This window comes from Lithobates pipiens, unplaced genomic scaffold (assembly GCF_037356315.1).
Source record: "Lithobates pipiens isolate NorthernLeopardFrog02 unplaced genomic scaffold, aLitPip1_a1.2 Scaffold_22, whole genome shotgun sequence".
NCBI classification, from domain to species: Eukaryota; Metazoa; Chordata; class Amphibia; order Anura; family Ranidae; genus Lithobates; species Lithobates pipiens.
The window spans coordinates 186,784,014-186,804,247 of record NW_027507784.1 but is presented as its reverse complement, the minus strand read 5'-3'; the positions used below and the strand labels follow the sequence as shown (position 1 = coordinate 186,804,247).

General features: G+C 40.5%; 1 protein-coding gene across 2 annotated transcripts in view; it reads right to left on the bottom strand.

Annotated features, from left to right (window-relative positions):
• DNAH7 (dynein axonemal heavy chain 7) overlaps positions 1-20,234 on the bottom strand; it is a 498,098-nt gene that overhangs the window by 314,937 nt on the left and 162,927 nt on the right. For both annotated transcript variants that reach the window (XM_077448738.1, XM_077448739.1), the window contains exons 24-27: positions 17,631-17,799; positions 16,920-17,022; positions 12,793-12,920; positions 527-739 (exon numbers count right to left, since the gene is read on the bottom strand). In XM_077448738.1, coding sequence (XP_077304864.1) covers positions 527-739; positions 12,793-12,920; positions 16,920-17,022; positions 17,631-17,799 — 613 coding nt within the window. The remainder of the gene's footprint in view (positions 1-526; positions 740-12,792; positions 12,921-16,919; positions 17,023-17,630; positions 17,800-20,234) is intronic.

The following is a 20,234-nucleotide window of genomic DNA, read 5'->3' as shown; positions in this document are numbered from 1 at the left end:
ATCCATAAAGAGTTTCTGTGTCCTCCGCTACGCTGTTGGCAACCCAGAGAAGTTACTGTGGCAGTTTTGACTTTACTAAAGCTAACTTTATATATTAGGACACTGCGGTGAATTTTATACCCTACAACCAATTATTAGGATAGCTGAGTTTGTCATTGCATTTCATTTGCATATTGAGGTCTTGGGTAGGTCTTAGCAGGTACTAAAATGTATAGTACATTATACCTGCACATAATTGGAGAGTAGCCATGCAAACATATATTGCACTTTGCTTTATCTGGGCTTTTGTGATAAACCTACTAATGTACTAGAATTTTCAGAGCTGTTGTAAGAAATGCGCTTAACTGGGTGTCTATACATTTTTTATGAATGACATATAAATGATGTAAGAACCACAAATGAAGCTTAAAAAAGTAAAAAAATAATCAAATGTTTGAATGTCCACTTCTATATATACACACACAGTGAAAAACACAAGTTTTACATCCATCTACAACAACATGTACTTTAGTATGCGTGTGTGTACCTTCAAATTTCCTGCCGCAGTCAGCACTGATTTTACAGCTCTCATTCCATAGTCGTAATGATGCTGGGATGATAACTGTTCTGAGCACAGACGATATGTTGCCACAATTTTCACCGACAAAGGCCTTGCTGTGACAAAGCCGCAGGAGTATAGAACTATCTCAGCTATCATGGCATAATCAGGAACCATCATGGCCACTGTCCTGAACAAAGCCTGTTTTAAATATGAAATAAAGATTTTTCAGGCCATTCCAATTTACGCATAATGTATGAAGACAGAAATGTTGATTTTTTTTAAAACAACATAAGGCAACAAGTAATATTATATATAACAAATAATAGTGCACTAAACCTCAAATGTATAATTAATAATAATCAAATATAATCAAATGTATAATTAATAATAAACTCCAGTTACTATCTGAATACAATAGTGACCACATTTCATAAATATAAATAATAATATGCAGAAAGTCCACATGCATGAAATAAGTTCTTGAATGCTGAAAAAATGTGAATATCAAATTACTTCATTATCCGTGACACTCTCTGCAAGGAATATGTGCTGAAAATGTTCACCACCTCAGTGTGAAATGCCTGCTCACCTCAAAGAAAGACCCCCTTGGGTCTATTGGCGCTTTCAGTTACAATCCAAAAAGGTCAGCGAGATCAGCAAAGGATTTACGCTGTTCGTTCCCAGATTAACAAAACTTCTCCTCGTAAAATCAATTTCTCCAAGTTAAGTTTCTCAAAGCAAATAAAAAATCATCATCGTGCAAGTTTGAATACATTTTCTTTTATAATTAAAGCAAGAAATGTATTCAATCTTGCGCGATGATGATTATACCCTGCAGAGAGTGTCAAGGATAATGGAGTAATTTGATATTCAAGTTTTTTCAGCATTTAAGAACTTATTTCATGCATGTGGACTTTCTGCATATTATTATTTATATTTATGAAATTTGGTCACTACTGTATTCACACATTCTATACATTTGAGTTTATCGCACTATTATGTGTTATATATTTATTTCAATGTGGTGTCAGAACACATTCTGAATAGTCGCAGCTGCTCCTCATTTATATATATATATATATATATATATATATATATATATATATATATATATATATATATATATATATATTGCTTCACAATTTTTGGTTTAATTCATATCAGCGCTTTAGTATCTTTATTGTTTTATTAACAAGTAGTATTAATCAGTAAACTTCTACTACTTTACAGTAACCGTAACAACTCTGCTGTGTAAAACTTAACTTTTTAAAGGGACTTCCAATTTTTTTTTTCCTGCAAAGAAGATAGTAAACACTTACTTGTCCTGTATTGAAATCTATTCAGACACTTCCAGGAGTGACAATTTCCTAGTTATCTGCTGTGTTCCTGGCCAGCCCCTACATCACTACAAGTATTTACTATCTTCTTAACAGGGAAACTTTATTTTATTTTTTTATTTATTTATTTTTTTTGGATATCACTTTTTTTCACAAATCTTTTTTCTTAATTTTCTTAACAAACAAAAAAACAAAACATCAAAAAACACAACAAAACATCATACACATTGAGCCAGGAATATGAATAAGAACAAGTACAAAATCCAATATAGCAATTATTAATCACTTTAATCTAAAGAACCCATAACCCCTTGCAGCTAAATCTTGAGGACTTAACCTACACTTTTCAGGTTCATATGTAGTGCTATTCCAAAAAATAAGAGTAGCGGAAGTTACAGAGATTTATCTAGATGGAAAGTGAGCTATCTATACATAATGAATTTCAGAATACCAGTAAACTAAAGCCAGTCAATAGTAGATTTCTGTGCCTTAATTTAAAATGTTAAAGAGGAACTGCAGTCTGCTCACATACTTTGTAATAAAGGCATCTTTGCAATTCTGAAGCTTCCCTCCGACCACTATTATTTTATATATACTGTGATTCTGTACTTGCCAAACATGCTGCAGAAATCTCTCTCCACTAAGTCTGGCTGCAACCATTTTAAATGTGGGCAGATGAAGCTGCTGCCTGTTCCATTTTTGGATTTGCATAGACACACAGTGTTACAACTCCAGTTCAGCAGCCCTGCAGCTCCCATTGGCCCTCTTATGACTCATCCCCCCTCCCTTCCTGGCAAATTCTCACGAGAGTGAGAGAGAGCTGTGCACGATGTCATAAGCCTGGGCTAATGACCAGACAAGAAACAGGAAGTGGGTTGTATAAGGTATTTACTGGCAGAAAAAAATGTTTTACTATCCAAAGTTAAAACAATAAGGAAAGAAGATTTAATAGATGTAAAGTTGAAAAAATGACCGAAGTTCCACTTTAAGTTCCCCCTGGGTACCCAAAGCAGCAAGAAAAAAATAATCGTTGTGTTCAATATGGTTACAGTCTTATTTTAGAATTATCTTCTAGCCTTAATTATTTATGTTTCTAATATGTTTTCAACATTTTTCCCAACCCTCGTGTTATTATAACTACTACTACTACTACCAGAGCTACTTACTACTAAAATCTATCATCTCACCCTGCTCAACTCACAAAAACCCTTACAACATACATCTTTCATTTAAAAGAGAATTTTTTAACAGAGAAAATAGCATATGTATGAACATTTGTATAACAAATTTGACTTCACAGTATATAATATGAGCTGAGCTGAGCTACACGATTTGTAGGTGCATTGTAGTGAGACAAAAGTTTTAAATGAAATATTGAAGTACTGCAAACCCAATCTATTTCTTTTCTCTCATTTCTTTAAAATATATTTTTTTAACATTATGCCTGCTTTCCTGGTCCACCAGTAACAGCGAAGATTTAGCACGTGTTCCCTGCATAAAATTTTACAGCATACATCGTATAAGCCATGTATGTTTATTGGTTCATTTCCAGAAGATATGCATATGGATGTATTTTACTGCAGATCTCATCTCCCTTTTATTAATAAAAGCAGGCTGAAAAATGTGGCATAATTCAAGTGTTCTTTTATTTTTTTGTTCATTGCTCATCCACATGAATGTTAACACTATATTTCCTTTCCTTTGCTTTTTCCCTCCTGCTTAATAAATGCACCACCATGGTGCCTCTGGTTCATTAAAACAAAGATAAAAGAAAGACCCACTACACTAGATTAGGGATGTACTGATAGATCAGCCGCAGAAAACTATGGGACGAAAATAGAGTTATCAGCGTTTTCCTGGTGCTAATAATGGCATGCTGCATCCCATTGACGTCAATGCAAAATCCCATCCTATTAAACTCAATAAAAAAAAAAAAGTAAAAACAAAGATAGCATTTATTTGCTCTGCATCTGTGTCGATTTGTGCTACAAAAACCAACGTATGTGCTGGTTTGGCTTCACTGATATTGCGCATAATAGTTGATGAAACCTCTCCCTCTCTCTTTGCATCAGGTTATTACATCTAAAAACAATTATACAATTTATTTGTGCTGATGTGTACCACAAAAACAAACTTTGTTTATTCGGTTTTTAAGATATTGGACATCTAACCTTAGATTATGTAACCTAAAGCCCCACCCATTTTACACTATCTTATTACATTGCAAAAACAAACATACCATATTTATGCTGCATTGGCAGGAAAAACAAGCATATTGGCATAGTGTATTATTTTCATATAGCACTCTTATTTTGTATCAGAAAGAATGATTATGGGACTCATTTTATGCTTTTAGCCTGAGCTACCCTCTAAACCTAAAATATACCTTTGAAGTTTTTCAGAAGATCTTTTTAGAGCTAGATGTGGGCAACATATCTCCAAAAGTTCACACTTTAACTGCTTGACGATCAGCCACCATCATTATACTGAGGCAGGTTGGCTCTCCTGCACAAACTGCCGTAGGTGTACGTCGGTCTTTGCACAGGAGATAGTGGGCCGTGGGAGCATGGCCGGGGGCCTGGGGGACTCGATGTCTGCCGGCAACCCACGATTGCGGTATACTATGTAAACAAGGAGATTCCCTGTTCTGCCCCATTCTGCCAGATGACATGATCTTCTGTTCCCAGTGATCGGGAACGACTATTTCTGTCATGTCCCAGTGAGCCCATCCCCCCTACTGAGGGAACATACTTAACCCCTTGATCGCCCCCTAGTGTTAACTCCTTCCCTGCCAGTCATTTAGACATTGATCAGTGCATTTTTATAGCATTGGTCAATGTAATAATGTCACTGGTCCCCAAAAAGTGTCATTAGGATTCAGATTTGTCCACCACAATGTCACAGTCCCGTTAAAAATCGCATATCGCCACCATTACCAGTAAAAACAATTAAAAAAAAATAAAGGTCCCTAAAGCTATCCCATAGTTTGTAGATGCTATAACTTTTGCACAAACCAATCAATATACACCTATTGTGATTTTTTTAACAAAAATATGTAGAAAAATATATATAACATTTATATATATATATATATATATATATATATATATATATATATATATATATATATATATATATATATATATATATATATATATATATTGGATATGTATTGTAGCAAAAAGTTAAAAAAAGTATTTTTTTCAAAATTGTTGGTCTTTTTTTGTTTATAGCGTAAAAAATAAAAACCGCAGAGGTGATCAAATACCACCAAAAGAAAGCTCTACTTGTGTGAAAAAAAGGACATCAATTTTGTTTGGGTACAACGTCGCATGACCGTGGAATTGTCAGTCAAATCGAAGCAGTACCATATCGCAAAAAATGGCCTGGTCATTAAGGGAGCAAATCCTTCCAGTGCAAATTATGTTCCTAAAAGGCTTAAAAAAAAGTTAATACATTCTGTATTCTATGTTCTTTACAGATATACTGTATATGCATGTGTGTGTTTCAGTTTGATTTGTTAGCTGAGAAAGAGGCATTTTCTTATTTTTTTGTTAAATGTTTACATTTACATTTGATGCTGCTTTAATAATATTATATTTGTAACACTTTATAAATAATAAATGTTCATTTGTTTTGAGACTATTCCTTTTTTTAAAAAAATAAACATATTATTGTATTATTTTTATATAAAAACCTTCAAACATATCAAATACATTTGGAAAATACGTTTTACCAACTTAAAAAAAATAATTGTTAGTTACAAGTTATTATCACTTAAAACGAAGTAACTATGTAACTAAGCAATAGGGCAGCACAGTGGTGTAGTGGTTAGCACTTTCACCTAGCAGCAAAACTACCTGCCTGCAGTTTGCATTTTCTACCCTGTGCTTGCATAGGTTTCCTCCCACACTCCAAAAACATGCTGGTAGGGTAATTGGCTCCTGTGCAAATTGGCCCTAGTATGTGTATGTATGAATGGGAGTTAGATTGAAAGCTCCTTGAGGGCAGGGACTGATGTGAATGTACAATGAATATGTAAAGCGCTCCGTAAATTGATGGTGCTATATATATATATATATATATATATATATATATATATATATATATAAGTTAATGTATGTGTTCCCAACTTAAACTTTTCTATGACCTGGAAAAATTTAGTTGGCTTTACTTAAACCTATGGTCAGGGGCGGACTGACCATTAGGTCATTCGGGCGCCGACCGAGGGCCCGTGACCAGTAGGGGGCCCGTGAGAAGCTCAGAATTTGGAATCCATAGCCCCGAGTCTCTTATCGGGGGCTGCGGCTGTGTGTAAATGGAAGTGAGAGAATCGCTCACTATTCTCCAATTAAGGGGAGGAGGCTTCCGCCTTCAATCCACATCCCTCGTCTCTCATTGGCTCCAGAAAAGCTGAATTTGTGGCACCAAATCTGAGTACTGAGCAGGAGAGGAGCTATCTGGAGGAAGCATCGGAAATGTCAGCGCTGACAACTAGCGCACATAGAACACTGAGCTGAGCCGACAGAGTGAGGGAGGGGGAGAGCACCACCCCAGGAGCCTGGACATTGTCACTAGTCTGCTCATATAAGACACCCCTCGGGTCAATGGATAAAGGTGAAACTCGATATCTTCCATACTTGTGTGTGTCAGGCAGCACCTGAGCCTCCTCCCCCCTCCCCTCCCGGGGGGAGAACAGAGTAAGCAGGACAACACAGTAGCGATCATGGCTACCCATAAAGTAGTCACTGGAGCTCCCCCAAGACAAGATAACAGGACAGATGGCAGACTGCATTCTTCTACTGTGAGTCACGATTGTTCTGCCTTCCACAATGTATAAATCTGTGCTTTAAACTTGTCCTGTACCTCGGCAGGACAGATCCTGGTGAAAGTAAAATTCCTGAATATGTTAAGAATCAACTGGGACTTTTCGGGTACTACATACATCAGATGCATTTTCACAAAATAATTCTTTTTAATATATGTGTATGTAGAATATCTCTGTAGCACCTGAAAAGTCCCAGTATATTTCTAACATATTCATGAATTTGCGCAATAACAGCAAAGGATGTGGTGCCAGCCCATCTCCAGGAAAGTAAGATATAGTCCATTTTTGCAGTGTGTGTGTTTGCTGTTTTCATGCTCCAGCCAGCTGCACTGCTCTCTTCCTCTAAAACAGTGGTCACCAACCTTTTTGGCACCGGGGACCGGCGTAGTTGAAGAAAATTGTGCCAAGGCCCAGGGGGGTGTATGGGGCTATTCGCGGGCAATTTATCACGGCGATGGCAGGCGTTGGCGCTTCAATCATCCCGGCACCAACATTGATATGATGTTAGGATGATTGAAGCGCATTATTTCTATTATTACATTGTAATATATAATGAAATAGTTCAACTCACCATAACGCAGAATGTGCCAGAGTGTCGCCTGCCTTCAGATGCAGCTTGTCACTTGCCACGTCGCTTGTCACCAGATGCATTTTGTCCCTTGCCACGTCGCCTGCAACCAGATGCTATTTTGTCCCTTGCCATGTCACCTGCCACCAGATGCAATTTGTCCCTTGTCACGTCACCTACCACCAGATGCGGATTGTCACTTGCCATGTCACCTGCCACCAGATGCAATTTGTCCCTTGCCACGTCACCTGCCACCAGATGCAATTTGTCCCTTGCCACGTCACCTACCACCAGATGCGGATTGTCACTTGCCATGTCGCCTGCCTTCATATGCAGCTTGTCCCTTGCCATGTCACCTGCCACCGGATTTGGATTGTCACTTGCCACGTCCCCTGCCATCAGATGCAGCTTGTCATTTACCACGTCGCCTGCCACCAAATGTGGATTGTCACCTGCCACCACATGACGATTGTCACTGCAGTGGTGGCAGCACAGGTGTGCACATTAGTTCAGAGGCAAGCCTGGACTAGTGGGTAGTAAGGAAGAACAGCGGTAATGGGGGGGGGGGGGGGGGCGACAGAGGAGCAGTAAAGTGGGCGGGCAGTGAGAGATGATCTCATCTCTCTGTTCCCCTGCCTCACCTCCAGCATTATAGCATCCCCGCTGTGAGCGTGGAAGAGTGGCGATGCAGGCGGGCGGTTGGAGATGATCTCATCTCTCTGCTCGCTCGCCTCCGTATAGAGGCCCCGCTGTGAGCACGGAACAGCGGTGATGCGGGCGGGCGGTGAGAGATGATGTCATCTCTCTGCCTGCTCCGCCGCCGCTCATCAGAGACAGTGCAGCCTTCGCGGCCCGGCTGCAAGCAGGCCACGGCCCGATAGTGGGCCGCGGCCCAGGGGTTGATGACCCCTGCTCTAAAACTTCAGCCTCATCACATACCATAAAGTAACATTAACCCTGTATGGTATGATGAGGGGGGCTGGAGTGTCCTCTGCACATGCACCTCCGCCGCGTGGGCAAGCCCTTAAACGCTCAGTCATTTTCAAACATGCATGCGCAGTGACATAATGGCACCTGGCGGCACCATTTTTAAATGTAAGGCAGCAGTGGCACTTTGTGAGGTTTCAGGAGTGGCGCGCACCTCTTATCACAGCCTAGTAAGACCCCTCCGCAGCCTCTGACCCCTGTACCATGACCGCAGCCTCTGTACCATGACCGCAGCCTCTGACCCCTGTACCCTGTCTGCAGCCTCTGACCCCTGTACCATGTCCGCAGCCTTTGCAGTGTGTGTGTGTGTGTGTGTGTGTGTATATTATATATACTTTCTTTACTTTGTTGCTATGGGCTCTAGCCTCATAATCTAATTTCTCCATCAGTTTAGGCCAATATGTATTTTCTACATGTTGGTAAAAATCCCAATATGCTATGGGATATTTTTATAGAATTTTTTACTAGTAATGGTTAACTGTACTAATGACACTGGTAGGGAAGGGGTTAACACCAGGGGGCGATCAAAGGGTTAAATGTGTTATTGGAAGTGCTTTCTAACTGTGTGGGGGAGGTGCTTTAAATGTGGGAAGACATATCTGTGTTCCTGTTTAGCAGACACACAGGATCTCGGTCTTCCCTACTAACAGAATGGCGATCTAACTTGTTTACATCGGCAGACCACCGTTCTGCCTCTGATGGAAACAATCGTCTGGACCCAGTGGACATCAGGTCCACCAGACCCACTAATTAGCTCTCGGTGTGTCCAATCAAGGCGGCAGTAGGTCAAACAGCGCACAGACCCGCAAGTGTAGAAGTACCGTACCTGTACGTGATTCTGCTCACAGGAGACGCAGACCCACAGAAAATGTACGTGGTTATATGTGCGTTTATTATTTTCTTTACTCTTTAAACATTTATTTTGAACATACAGTAGAGAAATGCATGTAATGTAACAGTGCAATATATATGTGGGGCTTTGTGAGGGTGGGGCTTGTGCGTGGGTGGGTGGTGACAAAGGGGGCCCCATGATCCCCTATTGCCCGGGGGCCCCATGAGTTGTCAGTCCGCCCCTGCCTATGGTCTATAAACTGGAAAAATTTAGTTGGCTTTACTTAAAACTATAGTTCCAGACAAGTTAAGGTATGTATTCCTAACTCAAAACACTATGGTCTATAAACTGACAAAAACTGAGTTAGCTTTACTTAAAGCGGGAGTCCACCGGGACTCCGCGTTTTTTTAAAAGCCAGCAGCTACAAATACTGCAGCTGCTGACTTTTAAAATAGTGACACTTACCTGTCCAGAGCGCCCGCGATGTCGGCACCCGAAGCCGATCTCTAGGTCGCCTGTCGGGTCCTGCCGCCGCCATCTTGGGTATGGGAATCAGGAAATGGAGCCTTTCGGCTTCATTTCCCGGTTCCCTACTGCGCATGCGCGAATCGCGCTGCGCAATAAGGACGCTCCCTGCTGCCTCTGGGATCTGTGTGTTTCCCAGCAGGCAGCGGGGCACTTGCAGGAAGGGGCGGGCACTTGCGGAAAGGGGCGTAAGTTACGCCCCTTTCCGCAGAGAGCTATCCCGGAAGTGGGTGCAGTTACCTGGATTATCCAGGTAACTGCACCCCCCCTCCCCCCTGAAAGGTGCCGATTGTGGCACCGGAGGGGGGGAGGGTTCCGATGAGCGGAAGGTCCACTTTAGGGTGGACCTCCGCTTTAACTGCTTGCTGACGGCCTCATGCCGATATACGTTGGCAGAAGGGCTCATACAGGCAAACTAATGTACCTGTACGTGGCCCCTTAGGAGGCGGCCTGTGGCGACCCTTCGTGAGTCGGTTCGCGGGACCTGCTGACTCGATGTCCATGGGAATACCCGCGATCACCTCACCGGGAGGAAGAACGGAGAGATGCTAATGTAAAGAAGCATCTCCCTGTTCTGCCTAGTGACAGTGTCAATGATCTCTGCTCCCTGTGATCAGGAGCAGAGATCAGTGACGTGCCACACGTAGCCACGCCCCCCCGCAGTTAGAAACACTCCACAGGACACACTTAACCCCTACACTGCCCCCTAGTGGTTAACCCCTTCACTGCCAGTGTCATTTATACAGGAATCAGTACTTAAAAAGCTGATGCAAATAGTTGCCTCAATTTTTTGAAGTAGACTCAGCACAATTTTTTTTAGTGTACAAAATATGGGATAGATTTATGGCCTTTTAACTTTTTTTTATTGTTTTTGCTAGTAATGGCAGTGATCAATGATTTTTAGCAAGACTGCAACATTGCGGCGGACAAATCTGACACTAAGTGACAATTTTTGGGGACCAGTGACACCAATACCATGATCACTGCTAAAATAAAAAATACACTGTCACTGTATACATGACACTGGCAGGAAAGGGTTTAACATCAGGGGCGATCAAAGAGTTAAGTGTGCTCCTAGGGCGTGTTTTCTAACTGTGGGGGGATGCTGTGACTGGAGGAAAACAGAGATCCATGTTTCTGCTTAGCAGAAACACAGTATTCTCCATTTTCCTCCCTCACAGAACGGCACTCTGCCTTGTTTACACAGGCAGACTGCCAATCTGCCTCTTCTGTAAACGATTGGGAGGTTCCGGTGACTGACCCCCCCACTGTGTCCAATCACAGCGGGCTCTGGGGGCTCCAGAGGCACATGCGCGCGCCCCAGAGCCAAGGAGAGGATTCACGTAAAGGTATGTGATTTTGCGATTAACCTCCCTGGCGGTACGATTATTTCGGATTTTAGGTGCTAAAAGCGGTACCATTATTTTGCATGAAAATTTGGCGTTTTATATTGTAGTCCTGTAATTCTTAAGAATAACTCTCTTAAATCTGTCCAAACCAGAGTCTAGCAGACATCCCGGGTATGATAAAGTTTGAAAAATTAAATCATAAATTATAATATAATAAATAATTATAAATAATTGTACCAAATAATAATATAACAATAATAAAAATTATTCAATAATGTAATCAAATCAAAAACACTGAAATTTGCTCAGTTGCAGAATTGTCACTGTCATTACTTTTCAGTATTTGATGACGGATCTCCCCACAAATCGCTATCGCTCAATTCTGCGAGTGATTCTAATTTATTATCGCTGTTTTCTAGATGGTCTAAAATCATTTTTGATGTACAGTGACAGTTTTGGTTGCTATGGACAATCTCCAGTTTCCAGGCATAAAGAACAGTTTTTATTATATAAAACTGCATGCAGGACACTGGGCAGACCACTAGGGACAACGGGGGTGTGAAATATTTACATACAGCAATGTAATCTGTAAGATTACATTATACTGTATGTATACTGTTTGTTTCACTTTTTGAATTTGGCGCCGATCTCCGTGCCCGTGCGTCGCAACGCTCGCAGGGCACGGAGATCGGCGGTGTAATGCATCGAGCGAGACACGGCTCGCTCGTACAGCGGGGAGACAACGCTGGATCCGAAGGAGAAGGTAAGTAAACCTCCTCCTGGATCCAGCGACGCTATCCCGAGTCTGACTCGGGGATACCGCTTTTGGTATGAAAAATCCACCCCGAGTCAGACTCGGGAATACCGTCAGGGGGGTTAAGGGCTGCCCCGCCGTAGTATATGTACATGGGGTGGTCCTTAAGCAGTTAATACAAAATGGTGTCCCATTGACTGTAATGAAAATCACGTCCCATTGACTTCAATGCAAACATGCCAGCCATATTAATTAAATAATAAAAAAAGAAATAATTACCTCCAAATTTTAGGTAGGTCATTTAAATGTGGGGCTGTTTTCATGTATATGGGCCGTAGTGTATGGACATTTATGAACTGTATCTATTGTATTTATATATAATTTTAGTTTTATAGTTTTAATTTTAGTTAAATATTTATTTGTTTGAGTGCGCAGTGTTTGGTCATTGGTAACCAATTTTATTTTCCCTTTGTTGCAAACCTTGTTGCAGATTCCTACCTTTTGTTATCCTAAAGAAATCCCTGTGTGTTCCTCTGTATCCATGTGGTAAGTGAATCCTCTGTATCCATGTGGTAAGTGAATCTAATGGGAGCGGTGTCTTCATTATTAATCAGCTGCTGTACCTGCAGGGCTCTAATGAGAAAAACTGCCAGGTCTGCATCCCTTTAGATGTGATTTGCTACTGGGAGCATCTCAGTAAAAACATTTTTGTTGCAGGGGATGCCTGATATCTGACTTGTATCTTAGTGCAGACTTCTGGAAAGCCAATCACACAAGCAGGAAATTATGTTTCAGGGGGGAGTTCTGTGCAGAACACCCCCAGGTTGTCATATTACATTTACAGAAAATTACAGAACTGCAGATCAAAAAGGAAAAGTAATTTTTAATAACAGTCAATTACAATATGACTATGATGTCGCAATTGTAAATGCTAAATAGATTTTTTTTTATTTGCTATTTTCTTCCCCACGAAAGTGGAGTTACCCTTTAACTTCCTTTTAAACAAAGCATTCAGAAAATAATTTATGGAAAGAACCCCAAAACTAAGAAGCAACAAAATATGCAGCATACCTTAAGATTGTCTGGGAGCTCTGACCGTCCTGCATAGCCAGGATTCATGGTGATAAAGACAGAACATGTGGGGTTTAACTTTAATTCTGTGCCCTCAAACATCAATAAATCAGATCCTGCATTTATACCTGCAAAAAAAATAATTACAGAATAGATAGATAGATAGATAGATAGATAGATAGATAGATAGATAGATAGATAGATAGATAGATAGATAGATAGATAGATCGATCCAAATCTATTTATAATGTATCTATATAGATTCATAGATATACCAGCTGGGCACATTGATGACCAGGGGGATAAATGTGGAGATGGACGTTGATTGTTTCATTTTCAATTTTTAACAAACCTGCCTTAATGTGGATAATTGTACCAATATCTAACATAGTGTGGTTGTATGTGCCTACCAATGTGGTCATAGTACAAAAGTGGAGTAGACCCAAGTTATCACTTGTTCAAGTTCCTTGTCTTCTATATATATTTTGTACACATTTTTATATATTTTATAAATCTAGAAATATTTTTTTTTTTATGCAGACTCTATTGGAAATGGATTAACATAATAATAGACAACTTTGAAAGCTCTGAGCTCACTAATTATGGATCAATTCCTTATCCAGCCACTAGATGGTGATATAAACACAGATTTGTTTTAGAAAGTTGAATGGTGTATACATATTTGATTTTGTCATTTTTTGTTAAATTAAAATAATTTTATTTTTATTTACATACCACACTCATTTTTAATAATACATTTCTGATAAAGTATAATATGATGTAGCCTAACTAGATAGCCCATATTATCAATTGCCCTTAAGCAGAATAAAAGGTCCAGGGTGTACCAAGATGTAAGATTATATGTGAGGTGAGGCCTGGTACACCCTTTAGAAATGTACACAGAAAGAGGATATGACATCATCCCAAAGATATCCAATGCTAATAAAAACTACCACCTGGGGATATCCTTTGATAACTTCTCGTGGGAGGGAAAAAACGTGTCACTTGACCATGGATTGTGACATAATTTCCAGCCAGTGAGACACAAGTTGATGCACACTTCCAGCTTCCGGTTTTTAATACTTTACAGTGTGTTTTAACGTGTGAGTGGATATTATACAGTGCCTTGCGAAAGTATTCAGCCCCCTTGAACTTTTCAACCTTTTGCCACATTTCAGGCTTCAAACATAAAGATATAACATTTTTATTTTTTGTGAAGAATCACCAACAAGTGGGACACAGTTGTGAAGTGGAACGAAATCTATTGGATTTTTGAAACTTTTTTAACTAATAAAAAAATGAAAAGTGGGGCGTGCAAAATTATTTGGCCCCCTTGGGTTAATACTTTGTAGAGCCACCTTTTGCTGCGATTACAGCTGCAAGTCGCTTGGGGTATGTCTCTATCAGTTTTGCACATCGAGAGACTGAAATTCTTGCCCATTCTTCCTTGCAAAACAGCTCGAGCTCAGTGAGGTTGGATGGAGAGCGTTTGTGAACAGCAGTTTTCAGCTCTTTCCACAGATTCTCGATTGGATTCAGGTCTGGACTTTGACTTGGCCATTCTAACACCTGGATACGTTTATTTGTGAACCATTCCATTCCTAGATTTTGCTGTATGTTTGGGATCATTGTCTTGTTGGAAGATAAATCTCCGTCCCAGTTTCAGGTCTTTTGCAGACTCCAACAGGTTTTCATCCAGAATGGTCCTGTATTTGGCTGCATCCATCTTCCCCTCAATTTTAACCATCTTCCCTGTCCCTGCTGAAGAAAAGCAGGCCCAAACCATGATGCTGCCACCACCATGTTTGACAGTGGGGATGGTGTGTTGAGGGTGATGAGCTGTGTTGCTTTTACGCCAAACATATCGTTTTGCATTGTGGGCAAAAAGTTCGATTTTGGTTTCATCTGACCAGAGCACCTTCTGCCACATGTTTGGTGTGTCTCCCAGGTGGCTTGTGGCAAACTTTAGACGAGACTTTTTATGGATATCTTTGAGAAATGGCTTTCTTCTTGCCACTCTTCCAGAAAAGCCAGATTTGTGCAGTGTACGACTGATTGTTGTCCTATGGACAGACTCTCCCACCTCAGCTGTAGTTCTCTGCAGTTCATCCAGAGTGATCATGGGCCTCTTGGCTGCATCTCTGATCAGTCTTCTCCTTGTCTGAGCTGAAAGTTTAGAGGGACAGCCAGGTCTTGGTAGATTTGCAGTGGTCTGATACTCCTTCCATTTCAAAATGATCGCTTGCACAGTGCTCCTTGGGATGTTTAAAGCTTGGGAAATCTTTTTGTATCCAAATCTGGCTTTAAACTTCTCCACAACAGTATTACGGACCTGCCTGGTGTGTTCCTTGGTCTTCATGATGCTCTCTGCGCTTTCAACAGAACCCTGAGACTATCACAGAGCAGATGCATTTATACAGAGACTTGATTACACACAGGTGGATTCTATTTATCACCATCAGTCATTTAGGACAACATTGGATCATTCAGAGATCCTCGCTGAACTTCTGGAGTGAGTTTGCTGCACTGAAAGTAAAGGGGCCGAATAATTTTGCACGCACTACTTTTCAGTTTTTTATTTGCTAAAAAAGTTTAAAATATCCAATAGATTTCGTTCCACTTCACAATTGTGTCCCACTTGTTGGTGATTCTTCACAAAAAATTAAAATTTTATATCTTTATGTTTGAAGCCTGAAATGTGGCAAAAGGTTGAAAAGTTCAAGGGGGCCGAATACTTTCGCAAGGCACTGTATGTTTTATTGGATTAAATAAACAGAATTACGCTATCTTCCTTTTTTTCTGTCATTTATTAACATACATATGAGCGTATATTGCGGACAACTCAAGAAACAGCCAGAAGGACAACAAAGCCCAGCCATCCATACTTCACAAGCGAGAAAGACTCCTGTCATGGAAGTCCTTAGAAGCTGGTGAGTGAATGGGCACACAAGAGGGGATCATGAATCGCACTGAATTTCAGCACTTGGCATTTTATTTTGCACAATGGAAATCTGAATTTGCACTATGAAGATTGAGAAAGCTTATGAACTTTATGTGGACTTTAATGAATTGTTTTTTATAGATTTTTGGGGATTTTGTAACTTAGATCATGTTGCACAATGGTTAAGCAACGGTGATGTAGTTACCGTATATACTCGAGTATAGGCCGACCCGAATATAAGCCGAGGCCCCCAATTTACCCCCAAAAAACTGGAAAAAATTATTGACTCGTGTATAAGCCGAGGGTGAGACATGCCTGTCCATCCCTGTGTGTCCGTCCATCCCTGTGGGTCCATCCATCCCTGTGTGTGTGTCCATGCATCCGTGTGTGTGTGTGTGTGTGTGTGTCCATGCATCCGTGTGTGTGTGTGTGTGTGTGTGTGTGTGTGTGTGTGTGTGTGTGTGTGTGTGTGTGTCCGTGCAGCCTACCTGTGTCCAGCCTGCCTGTGTCCGTCCAGCCTGCGTCCCGTCCAGCCTGCGTCCCGTCCAGCCTGCGTCCCGTCCCGGCCCGGCCCGTCCCGTCCCGGCCCGGCCCGGCCCGGCCCGTCCCGTCCCGAGCCGAGCCTCCGTCCTTCAGCTCTTCGTCGGCGGCCATTCTAGGATTCAAAAGCCGCGCCTCCGTCGGTGATAGGCGGAACACTCAATTTCCCACTGACTGCTGTTCCGCCTATCGGATGTCCGTGATAGGCGGAACACTCAATTTCCCAGCAGCCTGTGTTCCGCCTATCACGGGCATCGTCTCATCCTCGTCCGTAGTACGAGGATGAGACGATGCCCGTGATAGGCGGAACACAGGCTGCTGGGAAATTCAGTGTTCCGCCTATCACAGGCGAAGGCGGAGCCGGAGGCGCGGCTTTTAAATTATAGAATGGCCGCTGTCTGTCTGCTCGACACACTGATCAAGCGGGCAGACAGCGATGACTCGAGTATAAGCCGAGGGGGGCACTTTCAGCCTCAAAAAAGAGGCTGAAAATCTCGGCTTATACTCGAGTATATACGGTATATGTTTATTACACACTGAGTTTTGTTATTGGGTAGCGCTCTTACACTGATCTTCATTATATAGATTCAAAGATAGATATATAGATAGATAAATAAATATATACAGTAGATAGATAAATAGATACCTCTTTGGATCGTGAGGATTTGCTGTGCAACAACAGAGAGTACCTCTAAATCAATTCTATTGAACTCATCAAAGCAAGCCCAGGCTCCACAGGAAAGTAAACCCTTGGGAATAAATATTGAAAATGTTAGTTTTAGCTTTATCTAAAAATTTGTTTTTGCAGTGCTGCATTAAAAGCTGAATTCCGGGAATGCTTATTTTTGCACAGTTATAGCACAATGTAAGTATACATAATTCATACCTAGCCAATCCCCTTGGAAGCTGGAGATCACTTAAGTAGACCCCGCTATTACAGTGATCACTGCTAGCTTTGGAGTCCAGTGCCGAGTGGCTGCTCATTTGCTTAGTGAACTCAGGGGCTTGCTTACCCTTGCATTTTATCAATGAATCCAAAGCATTCCATGATGGGACGAACTAGATAACTTCATAGTGCTTTGTACCAGAAACATAATTTTAGTGCCCTTACAAAAAGGGAAAATTCACAGAATAAAATGTGCAAAACTGGGGGGCAGGAAACACAGTTTGGTATTTTTACCTTGGTGACAAGGGAACTTGTACCAGCATTGGGCACTATTATTTTGGATAGTTTTTGGATATAAGATAATAAACTCTATGTCTCCAATTACATAGTTAGAACCCATTATTCATTTAGTAAATAGTTATTCATACTGGTTAGGTGATTAAATGTTACAGCACTTCTGTAAAAATGTACCTTGAAGAACTTTCCTAAAGCAAGGTAATCCAAACCATCAGAACAGTTGAAAACAACACACTGCTTTGCCACTGCTTTTGCCAAGTCCTTGGTTGTTTCAGTTTTTCCTGTACCAGCAGGTCCCTCAGGAGCTCCACCCAAGTGAAGGTTAAGGGCACCAAACAAAGTTCTGTTATTGAGATAAAAACTTTTAAGCTACTATTCATCCATATTATTCAAACAATTGCATTATTGTACCATGAAATACTCTACCTTATAGAAATTATGACATAAAAATGTGAATGATGATTTAGAAAACAGGAGTTTGAATGTACAAATGTTTTCCATTGTTTTATAAATACATTTTCTTAAATGTATATACTATGATTTAAGCTTATATTGTCTATACAGGCAAATCTTTTTTATCCACTTATTGCAGTCCTATAAAACAATTAATATGACACAGCATAAGAAAGCCCTGACAACCAGTATAGTAAGTATATTTAATTTTACATAAAAGCTGCTCTTGACATCACTAAAAGCTATAGTTTAGTCATATTCATTATATTACAGACAACACAAATCCTATGTCCTGGAATGTGGATGGTGACTTCAGATGTCACATCCTTATACACTATAATACCACACAATTTAGGGTTTGAGGCTGTCAAAAGCTTATTGGATAGAGATTCTAGACACTCACAAAGTCAGGTGTTGTTTTTGATGAATTTATTGGAGTACGCCACCTCCCACAATTTGGTTTGACAATACATTTTGTAGACAGGACATGGGAGTGGCTATGGGGGTTATGTACGCCCTAGCTTTGCAGACCTTTTTTATGGCCAGGTGAAAGAAGGATGTCATCTATGCCCACGATATATCACAGTTAGTTCTGTGGGTAAGGTATATTGATGAGATCCTCCTCCTATGGGATGGCGAGTACCATTAATTGCAGGAGTTCATATATTCCCTTAATGTTAATCAAAGAGGTATACATTTAAACTATGAGATGAGCCAGTTTGAAATCAATGTTTTGGATCTTAAAATTTTGATCAGGGGAGACAAACTGGTTACATCTACATTTTTTAAATGTATATACAGAAATTAATTTATTCCTGTAGACAGGTGTCACTATGGTTCTTGATTAAAATCAGTCCCAAAGAGCCAGTATATGAGACTTAAAAGGAATTGCTCTGACCAGTGAGTTTTTGGTGCAGGCCGATGTTTTAACCAAAAGATTTCTAGAAAAGGTATACTCGAGGGAGTCCCTTTTTTAAACATTAGAAACGATTAAGGATATGAATAGAGATGAGCTACTTGTAGAGAGAGACCCACATGTGGATGAGGCCTTCTCCACTGGTGTCCCCTTCGTGACTACCTACTCTCTACAACATAAAAGTACTAAACAATAAATTTATAGGCATTGGCACATTGTCAACAATGATGGGGTTCTGAAGAACGTATTGCCTGAAAAACTTTGAATAGTATTTTCTTCCTTGAGAAATCGAGTAACCCCAAATATTTTTAATCAACCTACAGAAAAACTAAGTTTTTGTTAATCAGTAAACAGGGTTCTATCATTGCAGAAGATGTAGGTATGTTCTTTGAGTGCATGCCCTCATAGACGGACTACCACCTTCATTTCTACTAGCACACAGAGACAATATGTGATAAAACCATTTATCACTTGTGCTACAGCAGGGGTGTTTTATATGTTGCAGTGCCCTTGTGGCCTACAAAATGCAGGTCGGACTAAACGTCCCCTTCAGGTTCGCCTTAACGAACACATCACCAATATTAAGATGGGCTTCAAGAACCATTCAGTATCCAAGCATTATCTATTTGCACACAATAATGACCCTTCCAAGACCATTTTTCTCAGTATAGATATGTTTAGTCCCCACTGGAGGGGTAGTTCGCTAGTGACGGAAATATCTAAACTTGAAATGGCTTGGATTCATAGGCTCAAAACTTATGCCCCATATTGGGTGAATATTAATACTGATGTGAATGCTTTTATTAATAACTCATGAAAAGCCTGAATGTAAACTCGTTCTGAGACACCAGTATATGGGATAATATGAATGGGCCATTTTTCTTTATATTATTTATTTATTGTTTTTAATAATCATTAACTAATTCACTTATATTTTCACTAATATAGTTTTTGAAATTATTTATTTAGTATATTTCGATTTTTACACTGGTATTAATTTAGTCTTAGTTTAGTATCATGAATTTAATTAGTAAATATGATTAATTTGAATCATTTTATTAACCCCCCTGACGGTCTTCCCGAGTCTGGCTCGGGGTGGAATTTTTATACCAAAAGCGGTAACCCCGAGCCAGACTCGGGACTGCATCGCTGGATCCAGGAGGAGGTTTACTTACCTTCTCCCTCGGATCCCGCATTGTCTCCCCGCTGTGCGAGCGAGCCGTGTCTCACTCGATCTATCACATCGCCGATCTCCGTTCCCTGCGAGCGTTGCGACGCACGGGGACGGAGATCGGCGCCAAATTCAAAAAGTGAAAAACACAGTATACATACAGTATAATGTAATCTTACAGATTACATTGCTGTTTGTAATTATTTCACATCCCCTTTGTCCCTAGTGGTCTGCCCAG